This window comes from Cariama cristata, unplaced genomic scaffold, assembly GCF_000690535.1.
Source record: "Cariama cristata isolate BGI_N322 unplaced genomic scaffold, ASM69053v1 scaffold13647, whole genome shotgun sequence".
Classification (NCBI taxonomy): Eukaryota; Metazoa; Chordata; class Aves; order Cariamiformes; family Cariamidae; genus Cariama; species Cariama cristata.
The window spans coordinates 1-17,186 of record NW_009625016.1 but is presented as its reverse complement, the minus strand read 5'-3'; the positions used below and the strand labels follow the sequence as shown (position 1 = coordinate 17,186).

The 17,186-nt window shown below is 40.5% G+C and overlaps 1 protein-coding gene across 1 annotated transcript; it reads right to left on the bottom strand.

The window, feature by feature from the left end:
- Positions 1–1,200: 1,200 nt before the first annotated feature.
- On the bottom strand, positions 1,201–15,989 carry LOC104164189 (dedicator of cytokinesis protein 4-like; the record flags this gene model as incomplete). The annotated part of the gene is made up of 7 exons (XM_009703446.1): positions 1,201–1,626; positions 4,943–5,004; positions 5,949–6,062; positions 8,555–8,627; positions 10,795–10,962; positions 13,949–14,068; positions 15,906–15,989. Coding segments are annotated over 7 exons (1,047 nt in total), but the record flags the coding sequence as incomplete, so codon positions are not given.
- Positions 15,990–17,186: the final 1,197 nt, after the last annotated feature.

Sequence of the window (17,186 nt, the reverse complement as noted above, 5' to 3'; positions counted from 1 at the left end):
TTTTTTTTTTTTCCTTTCCCCCTCCACATTCCTACGGCTTGGCATTAGCTTTCCAGAGCTCTTCAGACGCCAGTCGCTAAAATATAACCTAAGGCCAAACACCATTCTCCTGCAATAAAGATGATGGTGATGAACTCAAGCTAAAAAGCAAATCCAAAACCTGACTCCACTGGTACGTACACATCCAAAGAGCTGTTCAGAATTTTTGCTAGGTTTTTAGAGAATGACCTTTGCAATTAGCTTTTGAAATTTATTGATCAATAACCAGTAATTTGTATTTTTAAAGATTTGTTCATTTAGTGCATTGCCTTGGTACTAGTGGGTACTGATTCCTGTACACAAGTTAAATGAACAATTCGTTTGTACCTATTTCATACACAGATTGTATTTTAGGGTGAACTGTCAGAAACAGCAGAGAGCCTCCACTAACAGACAGCTAGCTTTTTTAAAAAACAGAACCAAAACAATAAAAAAAAACCCTGGAAGAATAAAGGTAAATTGCACCTCAAAAAGAAAACAATCCATCAGGTACAGGAATACACTAATGGCACAAAACCTTCTCAAGATTCACCAGCATGGTGCTGTATGCTGAATAAAATGCAGGTATTTTTCTGTCTTCAAAACAACATAAACCAAGTGTATGTTTCCAAAATTCCAAACCACATTCTTACAATGGTTCTCTGCAGTATAACTTGCATTATATCTCCATTTTTCCACAGACACTTGAAATGACCAACCTGTTCATCGGATAAGAGAAACAACTTTCAGCCTACTTGCAGAAACATCCTAGTCTACAGACTACTTTGTTAGAAAGCGTGCATTTATCTCTAGTAGTAAAGATCCAGTCAGTATATTCTGCATTTTGTAAGAAGCATTCGGCTAACTTGGATGAGAGTTGTAGGGTTTTAGATTTAATTTTTTTAAATAAAGTACAAATAAAAGCATTTATCAGTATTCACCACCATGAAATTAAAAAAAAAAAAAAATCCTCTCATTCATGCTTCCTATAATATCTGGCAACCTAAATTAGTAATTTCGTTTCAAATGTGCAACATAATATTAATAAGCATTTCAAAATTACTCAAAAGAAAAGGTGGCCAAAATATTAAAGTGCCCAACTAAACACATTTTACCATTTTTAAAAAATATTATTTCTTAAATGGTAAAGAATTGGTTGCAATTAAATATAAAAGTAGCTTCTCATAGCTGAGAGACTTTGCGGGGCAGAGGCCTGGGCCGGGGAACCTGCTCAGTCCTCCTGCTGTTGTTTTCCAGATTGTTTGGCCGGATGAGCTGGGGCTTGGGCGGCAGCGCCGGGGGGTCCGCGGCGGGCGGGATGGAGAGGCTGTGAGGTAGAGGAACTGGACGTTTCAAAGTCCGCTCATAGACACTGTAAGGCGGCGGGGTTTTACTTTCTTTTCTCACAGGCTCCTCGGAAACGTTGTAGCTTGGGACAGTCACTGTTGGTTCGCTGCCTTGGCTTTCAAAACCTGACGTCTCTGATGTGCTACATCGACTGAGCGAAGAGATGCCGCTGCTGTAACTGCCCGACAACACCGGGGAGTTGGAGATGAGCCCCGAGGAATGATATTCCACTGGAGACGACGTGAAGGATTGCACAGACCCCTGCTCAAAAGAAAGGGCAGAAGAAGAATTTACCTGGAGTAAACGAGGGAGAAGCATTTCTGTGCTCCGACTGAAAACATACAGAGATACAGCACATCAATTCTGAGGCTGGATAAACGTAAATGGTTGTGTCCCTGTTTAATTAAGATCCAGTAAGAAACCAATAAAAAGCTCATTTCAAGAGTGCCTAGATAGACCTTAAACAGTGCTCATGCCAGTAATTCATGTAAGTGGAAGTAAAACTGTGTTTAAACGTTGTCTCACTATGATAATACCCTGGAAAAATCTGGAAGCCTTTAAAATGAACCTGTAATTTTCCCAGCTTTAAGTGAAACGCGGGCCGTGCCTAGTGGCGGCCTGCCCCCTAATGCCAAAGCAGAGGGCCTGCATCCCAGTCACTGCTGCTACTTCACTCTCGTGTTCCAAATCCATTTCCCAAAGCTTTTCCTCACAGTTTAGTGCACCGTCATGCAAGGAAAAGTGCCTTTACACCGTGGCATCAATTCCGAGTGTGTCATAATACCCACGCCGGAGGTGAAGCGCGGAGCAGATGCCAAGCAAATGGCCGCTGCTGGGGGCCAGGCCCCATCAGCCCGCAGTTCCTCTGGCTATTGAGGGGCAGCTGCAGGAAGGCCGGAGGTGAGGAATCGCTGCCGCGAACGGCATTTTCAACCGCAGTTGTTCCACCCTTCCTCTCCCCCATCTCCCAGGCGTTCCTTGGACACACCACGCCGCTCGCACAACACACAAAACACCGCTGCGGCCCCAGGGCCAAGGGTCTGCGGAGGGCAAAGGTTGCGAATGGCTGCACCAGCAGCCTCACGGGTCTGCGGGGAAGGTGAGGGATGGGGAGCTGAGGGCCCAAGCGGCAACAACAGCGCTGACGAATAAAAGGCAGGGACAGGAAAGCCCTACCTAAAAACATTGAGCAGTTCTATTCTGGTGAAGCAATTTCAACTGAAAACTGTAAAAGGTTAGAACATACTTTGCAAGTTGAAAAGTTTTTGCAACATATCGAATTTGGAGTGGAGCCACCCGAGACAAGCTCGACTCAATGGCCTCAGGCACAGGCTAAAAAAGGGATGGAGAAATCACATCGAAGATAAATTTCTCACCCCAATTCTTGTTAGACTGGTTGGCGCTCAGCTGCTCAGCTTGAGGTGAGAGTGTGAGCCATGCAACAACGGGCGGGGAGGGGAGGAGAAGGAGAGGGGCAGGGGTGGATAGAGCTGGCTGCACTGACTTTATGCTGTTGAGATAATTTTAGTTATCCATCTAGGACTGGATCCACAGTGCGCTGAAAGCAATGGAAAAAAAAATAATAAAATCTTCATTTACATCAGTGGGTTTTGTACTAAGATGGCCTTCTCTGGCAGCGCCTAACAGTTGGAACAAAAGCTAAAAATTGAACCCTGTATATGGGTAGGGAAAAGCAGAGCAAGTTTTATTTAAAGCTCAATACATGTTGAAGACATTTCAGACATCGCGAGGAGCCTGTTTAACTACTTGTTTCAGGTTCCATTCCTCTGCATGTGAGGAGGCTGCAGCTGCACTCCTACCCCCACAAACATCCAGGGTTAAGGTTTTTCCAATAAAAGATGTAATTGGTTCAAGTTCCAAGAATGCTTGACGCTTGGATTAAGAGACCATAGATAAGATTTAGGACCTTGGCTTTTGTCATTCAGGACAAGAGCAAATATGTGTAACCCCTGCCTGCTTCAATTGAGGAGCTGAGCAGAGGTAAGCCCTTGGTTCCTGACAGCAGTGCAGACTGCTTGTACCAGTAGTGCGTAACAGTCTAGACACCAAAACAGTCTGGAAATTCATGGATGCTTGAAGGGCAATCCAGCAACTCTCAGAAGTATTCTTGGCCAGCATTCCTCTCCTAAGCAGCAATCCAGACTTTGGCTCTAAAATCCTTCAATTCTGTCCAGGCCTTTAGAAGAAAATATTGGGACAAGCTTCAAACATCCCTAAGAATCATCAGTACTGAGTCCATTCAGGAAAAAAGGAAGAGTCACATTTTGTTCAAGATCCTAATGCTCTGAAGAGCTTCCTAGTAAGCAGTTAGTGCAAAACCTGCGATGGGTGCTCACTCCAGCAGAAGGTATACTATGGTGGTAGGACTACGGGGCACTCTGATGGCCAGCCCAAAATTGCTCTGTGTTGAACTTGGACCACTGTGCAGCCACAAGTGGAAATATTACAGGCTGACAAGTTGATAAATGGAAGAATGACTGTGGACTTGTGATTAGGGACCTCAAGGGGAAAGGAGGCATTTTGGGGTGTCACTTTCCTCCTTTTCCTCAGGAGATGTGTACCTCTGCAGCATTAGGCGTTGGGTAGCTGAGGGACCACTTCAGCAGGGCTGCCTCCCTCTGCCCTTGCACCCGAGTGCCTGAAGCACCAGTCATGCTCCTTTCTATTTGCTGTCCTTCCAGGTTGCTGACCCTCATATTTCTAACTGCAGAATTATCTCTGCTTCGGTGGGATGGTGGACGCTATCCCCGAGACTAACGTTGTGTGGTCTGTCAGTACCGGGGTTTGCCTGGAATATGCTAGCTGCGTGTTTGTGTCCTCCAGTGCTGTGGAAGACAACTCTTCCAACAAATAAGCTGTTGTGCAACAAGCGGGTATCGACACATTCAAATATTTTGAAATAGAAATGAAACCTGCTCGGTTTAGCATGGATCCCCAGTTGCTATGGGTATTTAACTGCCAGAGAGGAACCAGTGCTTATTGACAGCCTGTGCTTAACGTTTCCTACTGGCAGGCTTCAAACTACTTCCAACTTCTTACACAACCTCCCTGGATCATTCTGCAGAGGAAATAGATATTAAAAATGACTGAAGCAGGGATTACTAACACACCCTCTAATCCAACAGCTCTGGATGCTGGAGGAATAAGAGGAATGGGTTGCACACAACAGGTTCTCCTTAGCTGGCATCTCCCCTTTTGCCACTGTTGGAGACAGAATTTTGGACTAGGTAGACCATCGGGCACCTCTTACATTTATTTCTTCCACTCCCTTCTGTCCACTGACTGAGGTGAGCTTGATTACCCATGTAGGTAAGAAACCTAATATTGAGAGGCTAAAGATTCTGAAGATTAGGTTTCTTGCCTGCAGTTTTGAAAATCTTCAGAGCTGCTGTAATTGTTATGGCTGCTTACTCTTGTGAATGGTTTTTGTATAGGCAGATGATAATAAAAGGAAAACAGAAAATAATCCCAAGTAATGTCTATTAAATATATACTATCTACCCCACAACACATACGACCTGTTCCACAAAGGCAATTCACTGCAGGAAGACAGTACCTTCATTGGTGATCTGCCGGCAGGAGAAGGGGAAACGGAGGCTATGTGTCTTGCTGGTGATGCTGTAAAGTCAGAAAGATTTCAGTGCACTCTTGGCATTACAATTTTCACTACAAAATCTTTTTAAGTGGATAGGAGATCATTCGATACACAAGCATTATCTCTGGTTCCCTCTAGGTACTTGCCCGATGGCTATGAATAGTTTTAGAGATTTTGTTTATTTTAGTTTGTTCTCAGGATTATCTTGCAGTACAACCAATGAAGTATAAGAAAGCTTCTCTAACAAATTTTATATCACTGTAAATTGGTTTACATCCTCCCAAATGATAACAGAATTAAAAAAAAAAAGTCAGTATAACAACTTTTCCCCTCCTCTTTTTGTTCTTAAGAAATATATTATGTATTTGTATGTCAAATAAGAAAAGAGACAATACATAATGTACTTATATCAAACATTTACCTGTAAATATACTGTAAACATGCCTGGACATACTTTGAGGCATAAGTCTAAAACACAAAAAGGGTCTTCACTCCCTTGAGAACAATTATATTTATAGTATCACTTAGGTAGTCTTTCCTTTAAATGGAAATTAATCGTTTAAAAGGCAAATTGGTTACAGTAACAGAACTCACATACTTCCATGATTGCTGTGCATTTTCTGGCTAGTAAGACTCTTTGTGGTTAATGATCATTTCTGATTGCTGACTTCCAATTATCATAAGATCAAAAGATTAAATTTGATCATCCTCCCTAGTACTAGCATGAACTGTCTGAAACTACTCAGTCATTAAGTGAAGGGGCAGAGCATTGGAAACAGAATGCTGCAGAGAACATTAATGAGACGAAAATACCTGCGGAGGCAGTTCTACAGCCTTCCATGTAAAGAATCAAATAATAAATTAGCCTGCCCAAGAAGTTAAACATTAAGCAGAGTGGAGAGAATCTAAGCCCTCAAGTAAATAATTTTTTTTACTGGAGCTTAGCCTGAAATGTCCATTAACTCACCAGTCTGTGCAGGTCGTGGTGGTACAGGAGGAGATATAAGCTTTCCACTTTCTGATGTGTTTCTGGCTTCCTTCCCACTGTCCAGGCTCCAGCTGCTTGGGGTGGTGTTTACAGCTAGAAGAAAATGAAAAAGCTGGCATAGACATCAACACTTCTAGCTCTCTGACTTGCCTTTCTCTTTCTCCAAGAGGGTAAAAATACACAGAGTGAAAACATTAAACAACTTAACAAGCATGCCTGAAAAGCTCTCATGATTACATCAGCATCTGAAAAGCACTTAAATAGTGGCTGGCAATCTCCTGGTTGCCTGATGTATGCATCTGGCCCTCAGGTCCGTTAGCGATGGTATAGCAGTTGGACCCACCACCACCAGTAGCAGCTGAGATAGCACTCTGGTGTGCTGCAAATCCAACCACAAAGGGAGATAAGCTTGAAGCCTGTTCATATAATCAGTATATCTTTGCACCAGACTCCTATTTAGTGGTTTCTAGGAAGAGGGGAACAGACTATTCTTAAACTGTTTCCATTAACTCATTTTATAGACAGAACGGACTAGAGAAAGGAACTTGCCAAATTCCAATCAGCCTCCCTCAGAAAGTTTTCCATGCTAACAGTCTTGTTGCCTGCATAGGCTACAAATTCAGAATTGAAAGAAGGTGGAAAAAAAGGCACAAAACGGAGTAAAAATGGGAAGAAAAAGTGTCTGGGGTAAAAAACATCAAATGAAGAAATTATTGTGGGCTGAGAAAATTTATATACACTGTTTGTATCCATGGTCAAGGATCTCTGCTTGATCATGTAAATTGACTGTCACCTTGACGTGAATAAAATTGGCTGTTGTATTTGTCTGTTTTACCTTTACCAAATTCCACAACTTTAACTGAATGATCCCATAAGGCCAGAAACAGCTTCCTTAATAGAACTGGATTGTCTCACTTTATCAAGGAGCCACCAATATTGGAAAGTCAGATGTCAGAAAGACAGGGCATTTAACATGGACAGGACAAAAGCTGCCTTAAAACCCACAATTTTTCTTACACATCCTGTAAAAAAGTGGAAAAAAACCTGCTTCAAACCTCCCCCTTCCCCCAAAACACTCTACCAAAAACCCATGACCAAAACACCTCCCACCTTCAAAGCCTCAAACCTCTTGCCCTGCCATGACCATTTCTTGTCTGCTTGTTTCATAGCTGTGAGTAGAGAACCACATGCAAGGGCTGTGTGCTTATTTACAAAGACGAAGGGAAAAGCAAAATATTGTTGCTAACGGATGGTAGCAATTATTGCTGTTATAGCAACCCCAAGGGCTCTCAGAAGGACTGCAGTTCCACTATACCAGTAGATGCCAGACTTAATACAAAAAGTACAGTACAAATAATATTTTTTTCATATCTGTAACAATACTGTTACAGTAGAATTGCACATTAGTTGACTCCGAGAACAGTGCACAGAATAATCTGTTTTCTAGAGGATCATTTTGCTTTTTTATTGCCAAAAATATGCAATATATTGTTTGCTATTTATTGTAGGCTATCGTCTAGCAGTATGGTTTTGCCCTTCCCCTAAAAATTACTTGGCACCAGACCTAGGTACTTCAAATTCTGATTCTCTTGACAAGCCAATTTTTTCTTTAAAGTCACCCAAGCAGTCAGTTCTTTGGACTACTAAAGTCTCCAGGAGATAATATTTTATTTTAACAATTCTGTAATGTACTTGGCTGAAGAGGCCTGTGGAAAAGTTTTGACATTTCCATGTTAAATTATTTCATGTGTTTTTCAGCTCTGTGAAAAATTCCACATGAGCTTTCATTAAAAACTTGGTCACAAAAATACTTAGAAAAATCATCTCTTATTGATGAAAACCTGATTCCTGGCCAGTACTTGTTACAGTATATTCTTAAAATATTTATTTTCAATACACCTGTTTTACCACATCCTTTATTCAGGGTACCACAAAGGGCAGCGCATAATGAAATGATGGAGCATATTATGGATGTGGAGCACATAATGAAATCGTGGCACAATCACTCTGCCAACGATACTGAATTTCCCCATGCACAAAATTATAAAAGGCAGTATTTTGTCTATGGAAATTCATAGGTTTCTCATTTACTCTAATTAAAAAGAAAAAAACAACAAACCACAGGTTGATCTTTTCCATCAAAGTGTAACCAAAAGCACAGTGACTTATATTTGGTAAAGAGGACTTGCAGGTACCAAACTTCAGGATTCTGCCCGTCTCTTTAGCTTCTCTCTGCTTCAGTCTCCAGAAGTTCATCTCCAGGGTTCAGCACCCCATATACGTCTCTCGCGAGAAGCAGAAAGGCCAGCTCTCACAGGCAGCCTGCTGCAACCCGCTGCTCCATCACCAAGAGATTGCAATGCTTCCGAGTGCAACACTCCGTTCAAACAAACACCATGCTCCCTGCCTTTTGGCAAAATGATTTGAAACTTAGCGTTAAGCGTAATTTAGTTAGTTAGTTAGAATGTTTTGAAACTTGGAGGTGACAGTACGCGCTCAAAAGAATTAGCATTCTACAGGAATATGACAGATCAATTCTATTTTCATTGCTTCCAAGATTGGAAATGCTGGACCATACCACTCACCTTTGTCAGGGCCGGGCAGATTCGAATCGCTTCGTGGCAAAGCACCATCTCCAATATGATTAAACAGCATTCTCTGTAAATTGAGAGCAGCATAGTTTATGCATAGTTGCTGTTGTATTTCAGTAGCCTTTAAGAAAACAAATATCTTCTTGTTATCATCCCCACCACACAGGTCTACTTTGGAAGTCGAGTGATAAACATCACCCAAGAACATAAATAATTTAATAAAAATATGTGTATCCAAACAGGGAGCAGACTAGTTTTCTGAAAACTGTACACACTGGAATCAGAAGGAGGATTATTAGGTACTGAGTTCTGACAGTTTCCAGCTCCCTAAAAAACAAAATAAGGCTCATTCCTCAAGTGGTATCTTGATAGACTACTGAACAAGTACAGGGACAGATTTGCAATAATTTCACTGCAGAATCAGGATCTGAACAAAGTGTAATGTTCGACAATATTCAAGTTATGACTGTTATCTTAGAAGAGCATTGTGTATTATTCCCAATCCTGACATTTTTGGTAGCAGTGTTCTTACTTCTTTTGTGGATAAGAGCTGACTCATGAAGTGTTTGTCTTTCCTTTTCTGAATATTCATTTTTTAAAAAATCTTCTTACTTCTTTTGTGGATAAGAGCTGACCCATGAAGTGTGTTTGTCTTTCCTTTTCTGAATACTCATTTTTTAAAAAATTGCAGTGAATTTATGAAACAATTTTGAAATTCCACTAGTTATTTCTTTTGGCAGCATTCAAACAATCCGTGGGTCAGTAGTTTATCATGATAACAAGAAGAGAGAAACTTTACTTTTTTTTCTTCCACTCTTTTTTTTTTTTTAAAGCAAGATCAGACAATCGGTGAAATTCAAATCCAATCAAATCCTATTCTTGTATCTCCTTCCAGTGGTCACAGAGGCACTACGCTGTGGTTCCACCAGATGGCAAACCCAGCCGCAAAGTAATCCGCATTGAACTAACGTGTTGCAGCTCCATGTTACAAAGTGAGGAACAAACACTTGGCCAATTCAACTTGACTTAAAACATCTCAGAGAGAGAATGCGTTGGTAGACTTTGAGCTACACCAGGTTTGCCTATCTATGCTGTACCGGAGTCATACTGGAGCGGGTAACATCTGTTTTCCTGGAGTTACCATTAAGCTGAGGTGGTGTAACTACACGTGTACTCTAATGTGACAGAAAACGTGATCGGATGTTCCTGCCTGGTCTGGATTGAACGTTCACTGCCTAGGGAGTCTGCAGTGCGCTAGGATCTGGTAGGCAAGTGTTGAAGTCTGTTTTCTGTTGTGAAGGTAAAGAGCAAAGGCTGAAAAAGCAAGTGAAATTGGAGGAGATAGAGACAAGAGCTGAATGAAATACAGAGAAACGAGGACATACTAAAACAATGAAATATAAAACCATATGGAAGAACAAGAGCAATCACAGGATGTTTAATGAGACGCAAAAAAACCCCAAACATGTGAAACCCAGAAGGCTCCATTAGGAAGAATTAATAATGCAAAAACTAAGGAGGCTTGTTGACGAGTCAATGACAGCAGGCGTTCCTCTTCAGAGGATGGGAAGAGCTGGAGAGACACTGCACAATTGCTCAGCCAGAGATCAAAAAGCAAGCAGAAATGGATGCTGACTGAAAACAGCTGTACATAGATAACCTTGAGCAGCAATTTCAATGAGGGAAGCGGATGCAGTACTGCTGTGATCTTGTTCTGTGAGGTCCATCAAACTTCCTTAAATGAGGTAGCTATGGCCTGAAAGGACTTGATTTGGACTTGAAGTGCAGGAATTTGCCTGTGTATCTCATCTTTTCTGGTTGAAAATTGCATTCAGTAAGCTGTAACAAAAGATGTTCATAAATGAGTGGTCCTTTCCTCATTAACTTAGTGTGAGGCTCCAACCAAGACTGTTGAAGTTAACTAGTGTTAGAATAAAACCAGAAAGAACAAGGAACAGCTTGAACATCTAAATTCTAATGAGAGTTGCAGGGATCTCTAAGGTGTCTCCTTAGAGTTGTCCTGATGATTTCTTTTCCCCGTCTTAAATCAGAATTTTGTTTCTGATCACCGTCCACTTTGACTGCTTGGGGGAACAGAGCACCAGAGAAAGAAATTGCACCTTTCCCCAGAAAGATATATCCTCGTTTATGGTTATGAAGGCAGAAAGAAACTGTCAGACTTTCTCACCTTTGAAACATACCTCACTGTATGAGCAAGTTGATTTTCTACTTACCCTCTCTTGGGACACTGAGGGTAGAGACAGATTGGGAGATTTTCCTGTCGGGCGAGTCTCAGAGAGAGTGGAGACTGGGCCTACGAGCTCCTCAGCCTCCCTTATCGAATCGCGGGTAGAGTGGGGGATAGAAGTCGCATTCCACTTGGCAAAGCAAGAGTTTGCAGTCTGGGAGTAAAAATGGGATAATTTTTTCTTTGCGGCAAACTGTAAAACCGCTTTATTTAAAGAACATCTCCTAGTCTTTCCTGTATGTTGGTTTGGCTCCACTACCACTGAGAAAGTGCCCAGTAGATATATCCGTGAGTAGTGCCCGAGAACTGCCCTTAAGTCTGGCTAAGCTTTAGTAAGTATTACTTCTTAAGCCCTCAGGTAACAGCATGAGGACTTAAACAGAAAAGAGACAAAAATTAAATCAAGAGCCAATTCAATAACTGAAGAAGCAAGGGACAAGAATACAACTAATGAGAAACCAAAAAATCATTTCTAAAATAAAGGATCCTGGACTACCAAGTTGTTTTGTATCAGAGGCAAAATTTCTGGTGGAAATGACAGTGTTGAGAGGAAGGCCTTTCACACTGTATTTATGTTCTCGTCTTTCTCAGCTTCAGCAAGAGGTGCATTGTGTGACGGCACACGATAAAACAGCAACTGCGTAAAAGGAAAGCACTTTAGGAAAAGTAGGTCCACTAAGAAGAAAAGATGAAATAAGGATTCAAAAGTGGCCAGCTTACCAAGCTCATTTTGCAGTTCAGGTAGCTCAAAAGATACTAATTTCATACAGACGTATGTAACAGTAATTTTAAGGTAAGAACACAACTTACTCTTTTCTCCAGAGTAACAAAATGTCTATCTTTCTTTTCTGAAACTCCATTGAAAAATAGGAATTGCCACATGGAGTGGGTTATTATCTCACAGTGGCTAGCATTAGCTATTTCAGGAGAAATAAAGGGGAGGTCAACATGGACAACTGCCGTGATAACAGTTTTTATTTCTTTCTTCTTCCCTAGACTGAACAAATGCTGCTGCTTCACGCAAGCAGGCTGTGTCATCTGGTAAGTCTTTGCATCCCTCTCTTGCTGCAGCAAGTAAATACCAAAAACCAGATCTAAACCGAGACAAAGCAAGCAGAAACGTGATCAACCACCATGTGTTCTATTCACATCTCTTTCATGAAAATATTTTAAAGTATTTGCTTATAAAAATTAAAAAATTAACAGCAGTGAGCAGACACTGAATCTGTTCAAAGTTCAACAAGCGCCTTTATCATCTTCTTGGCTACTTGTGTTCAGAGGACTCCCAACAAGCTTCCTACCTGCGAGGTTTCCGAGGCAGTTGGGTAAATGGCACTGCAGGGCCTCTCTCTGGGGGACAGGCAAGAGTTTTCTCGGGAATGCTTATGTTTGTCAGACAACAGAGGGGAGGCTAGAATATAAACGTGTCAAGTGATTAAATTCATGCAGTGAAACTCAGACATTTCAATTCTATGCTTACGACAAAGAAATCCTCTCTCCCCAATAATTCATGTTCCTTAAACAGTTGGCTAAATTTGATGCCTGACCAGTGATATCATGCAGAAATTCAGCTGTGTAATGTATCAAGAATCATTTAATACGGTTTACCACAGCAGATGAGCACTGACCTCTGGCACTGGATGGAGCAGAACTGGTCACGTTAGGTGAAGCAGAATGAGTAGAACTCAGGCTTGAGGTAGAGGGACTAGGCTGCATATAGAAGAGATGCTGTTGTTACCCCATCACACTTACTGGTTTGGAAAATGAAAATTTATAATGTACTTTTCACTAAATGAAAGAACTTGTAATTTGTTAGCCTAGTTTCTCAGTATTTCAAAATAGCAAACCAGTATAAAGAGCATTAATGTGACTAATACAAAGATGTAGTAAAATATCAAGTAAATAGAAATGTAATTCCTGTATTAAAATAATTACATCACAACTGTGACAACTGGACTGAAAAATCTATGTAAGGTCAGATGACTTCACATCATAGTGCATTGCTGCTTATTACTTCTGTAAAAAATTCATGCTCTAAGTTAAAGAAGAAGAAATTGTTACATAAAAAATTGTTCTTTTTAAGTTAAGGAGCTTAGCAGCCCATTTAAAGATTTGTTTTTAAAAAGAAGTATCAGCAATAACTTTGAGATTTCTGAATGAAATAATAGAAGCATTAATCCAGTAAATAGCTTTGTAAGAAAGATTCTGTTTAGTTTGAAGAATGACAATAATTTGTACCTGCATGTTAAAAACTTCATCGGAGCTTTCCGATTGCCCAGTGATATTGCTGACTTCAGCAGATGCTTGGGATGACAGTGATGAGGATGAATACCGATTGACAGCTGGGTAGCTCAAGGGACTATTGTAAGAGTAATGAATACAAAATGGTTAACTGTAGTTGCCAGTCACAATTTTTCATGTGAAAACAGCACATATTTATTAATCTTCACAGTTTAATTTCGATTTACTGAGGGGGAGGGAGGGAGGAAAGAGAGAGAGAGGAAGAGAGAGAAAACATCTATCAGCTATTCATGACTGAAGATACTTCAGGTGGACTATAAGAGGAAGTGTGCATATAATAAAAGTATTTTATGAGTTATCTTCCACGAGCACCACTATTAATTTCTCGTACTTTAACTTTCTAGTATTTTAACTTGCCTGCGTCGTGGTATTACCCTGGCACCATCAGGGCTCATCGAAACAGGTATGGAATTTCGGCATACACGGGGACTTCCATTTGGGAAATGAACAGGGCTAGCTTGTACACAGGCAGAAAATTCCTGGCAAGTTGTTACAAGAACATTAATTAAAATTAACATAATATCATTAAGCATTTTGTAAGATACAGATAGTCATTTGAAGACCTATATCCGCATTTTGGATCAGCTTCATCATTAGTGAGCAAAATATTTTAACTTTTTGCTGATGATACTTTCCCTTTAGTAAAACGTGACTATTTTTCACTGGACTGTACGGAAACTTTATTAACATTTGCTTCGCTTTGTGGTACTGCCAAAATTCTACAAGGTGTAATGGGGACAAACAACCAAAAGATGTCACTATTTGTTGCTTAGGAAAATTAAACAACCCTTCCTGCAGCTAAACGGTCTCCCGGTTTATCCATGCACCTGCTCGTGTACCTGTATTCCCAAGCTTGACTTCATCACAAAGAACTGATCCACCAGCTTTTTGTGCAACGGCCTCATGTCCTGCGGCACCACCTTCTCGTGTACCGCCAAGCCAAATTCGAGAATCTGAGCCTGCAGAAGAAACAGAAGGAAAGAGGGGAAAAATATATTTTTGATCCATTTTCTTTCAGCTTTCATCATCAATTAGGGTACTAATGAAAAAAAAAATTCATCAAAATGCACATTGTATTAAAGGCATCTACCTAAATCCCTGACAGACCTGTAATCAAACAAGACCTAAGACCAAAATCAGTAATACACCAGAGGATTTATGCCTCTTCCCATTTTACTATTCAGCTTTCCCAAAGATTTGGCCCATGCGAGTTCAACTCTAATATAAAAACCAATATGGATAACGTAGTGAAAAATCTGGCTAAATGGCAACTTTACGAAGGAATAGTTCTAAACCCTAAATAAAAGCCATTTGCTACAAGAACAGTTACAAAAAGCATGAAACAACAGCAATGGCAACATCCATCAGAGACCCTGTAATATATTTTCGATGAACTCCGTGGTTCCCTACCCTACTCGGACTCCCCAGAGACCTCAGTAAGTGGTGGCTTTATGTATATTCTTGATACAAGGCATGGCAGGCTTCAGGATAACATTGCTGAAACTGATCTTGCTCAAATTTGGTATTTAAAATACTGAACTGGTTACATGAGGACTCAGCTAAACTCAAATTTAAAAACAAAATAGCTACACTATGGTGTAATATCTTTGGATGAGAACTACTAGCTGATGTTTTCAGGCAGGCTGCAAGCAGGCAGGCAGCTGAGCAGCATCACGGACCCGAGGTCAGGGTTACAGCACATCCCTCCGCACACAGCCATCCCGGCCCTTCCGAATGCTCCGTGTTTTCTGTTAAATCATCTGTGGGTGCCAGACAGGGTTTAACCGCTATCGCTTAGCATTCACGTTTTTGTCATAGAAAGTTATTAACTCCAGTTTTAAATGGTAAGGGTTAGTGAGATTAGCTATGGCTTGAAAAACCAAAGCTGCAATGTAAATTACTATACATTATCTAAACGAAATTAAAGTGAGCTCACTGAACCTATTCTGATTTATACTGAGGATCTGTCTTTCGGCTGATGTACCCAAAAGACACCACAATGCTGATGAAAAATGGAATTTCCATCCTGTCAAATTCCATTACTCTGACCTCTTTATCCCAAACTGGCAATAAAGTTTGAATTTTCAACACACTGCATAGAACCAAGATAGGTAAATGTCAGTTAAAAAAGCTGAAATACTTAGCAAGATCAGTTGGTCAAAATAATTTTTTTCAGTACTTCTAAATGGAGACACTTCGTATTTGAGGCTCGTAGGTCATTGTCTTATAAATAAATGAAGAAATAATACAAAAATCTTATAATGCATAGAATACTCACCTGTTTAATTTAAGCACTTGGTGTTTATTTTACTGACTACCTACTTTGGCTATTATTATTAGATATCCTCCACTGTAATAAGATTTTCTGGGGTTTTTTTGCTCTTATGTTAAACCTGGTAGTGAAAACATTTGTTCTGTAGTATTGGTAAAATACATCATACAAATATTTGCTGAAGCCATCAAACGTTTCAATGAGATAATGTTTATTCTGTAGTAGTGGCAAAATATGTTGTGCAAATATTTGCATATGAGCCTCACAAGACAAAAACTTGCCTCTCATTCAACCTTGAATTTAGAGTAGTTTGAAGTGATTAAGATGATGATGAAAAGGACTAGGGAAAAAATATTAACATGACCCAGAACCCTGCTTGTATAGGAAGTTACTGTGTACTAGGAAGCTAATACAGAAAATACTGAAGACCAATAATTAATCTCTGCAATTTTATATTTTAATTTGTGACACTTTTAGCTAGAACAGCTGAGCAGGCCACCTAGTCAGTCTTTTCCCCACTTTACCTGCTCCAGCATCAGCTCTCTCAAGCGTGTGATCTTCTCTCCATCCTCTGGATGGTTCAAGATGTATTCTTTGACAAAGAATGCCTAAGCAGAATAAAATCACAAAGTAACATAAAGTGAGTAAAAACATATAACTTTTTTTTTAAACAAGTTTCTAGATGATATTTTCAAAACAAAAGCTCCTTTCTCCTGCAACAGAAAATAATAAACGTGAAAGAATTAATTATTCACATATGCATTGGTGTAGACTATGAGCAAATAAAATGTAGCCACCCTTGAGTGGAATTTACCAGTTGCTCAATATTCAGGATAGATCTTGAATCACATTTGGAAACCTGTAAATCAGAGTTGAAACCAAACACAGGTCACCTGAACTAAGTATCTCTTCCCCATTAATTGTTACATAGGAGTTTCAAATAATTACAAAGTGTTAGATTTTCCTCTCTTTTCATACTAAAAGTGTCATTACTCCTTAAATATAAAGATATCTTAAGAACAGTGTGGAATTGTATGCTATTATAGGTATTGGAGCTGTGACATTATCTTCTTACTCACTCAATATAAATAATGTTTTAAAGAACTCACAGTGACATTGATGTCAAAAAGCCACACTTTTCACTTCAGGAGCATCTGACCAACATCCAGGTGTGTTCATGAGCTTACGTGACTTTCCACCCCATCTCCAGCGGTCAAATTGCACCCGTTTTAGTACCCAAAAGCCATTTAACCCACCAGCAATGGCCTGAACATAGCTCTGCCCTCTTTGCATCTTTCTTTACATGGCAACTATTCAACCCTGCAAGGGGATTATATTGAGTTTACAACAGTTCTTGACACTATTGTGTAAAGAAAATGTTCAGCTGCTCATGAGTAAAAAAAACTGGCTGGATGGCCAGGCCCAGAGAGTTGTGGTCAACGGAGCTAAATCGACCGGTGATGAGTGGCGTTCCTCTGGGGTCGAGATTGGGACTAGCGCTGTTTAACATCTTTGTTGGTGACATGAACAGTGGGATTGAGTGCACCCTCAGCAAGTTTGCCAATGACACCCAGCTGTGTGGTGAGGTCAACAAGCTGGAGGGCAGGGATGCCATCCAGAGGGACCTGGACAGGCTGAATCAATGGGCCGAGACCAACAGCATGAGGTTCAACAAGAACAAGTGCTGGGTCCTATGCTTCGGCCACAAAAACCCCATGCAGCGTTACAGGCTGGGGGAAGAGTGGGTAGAAAGTGGCCAAGCAGAAAAAGATCTGCAGGTGTTGGTCGACAGCCGGCTGAACATG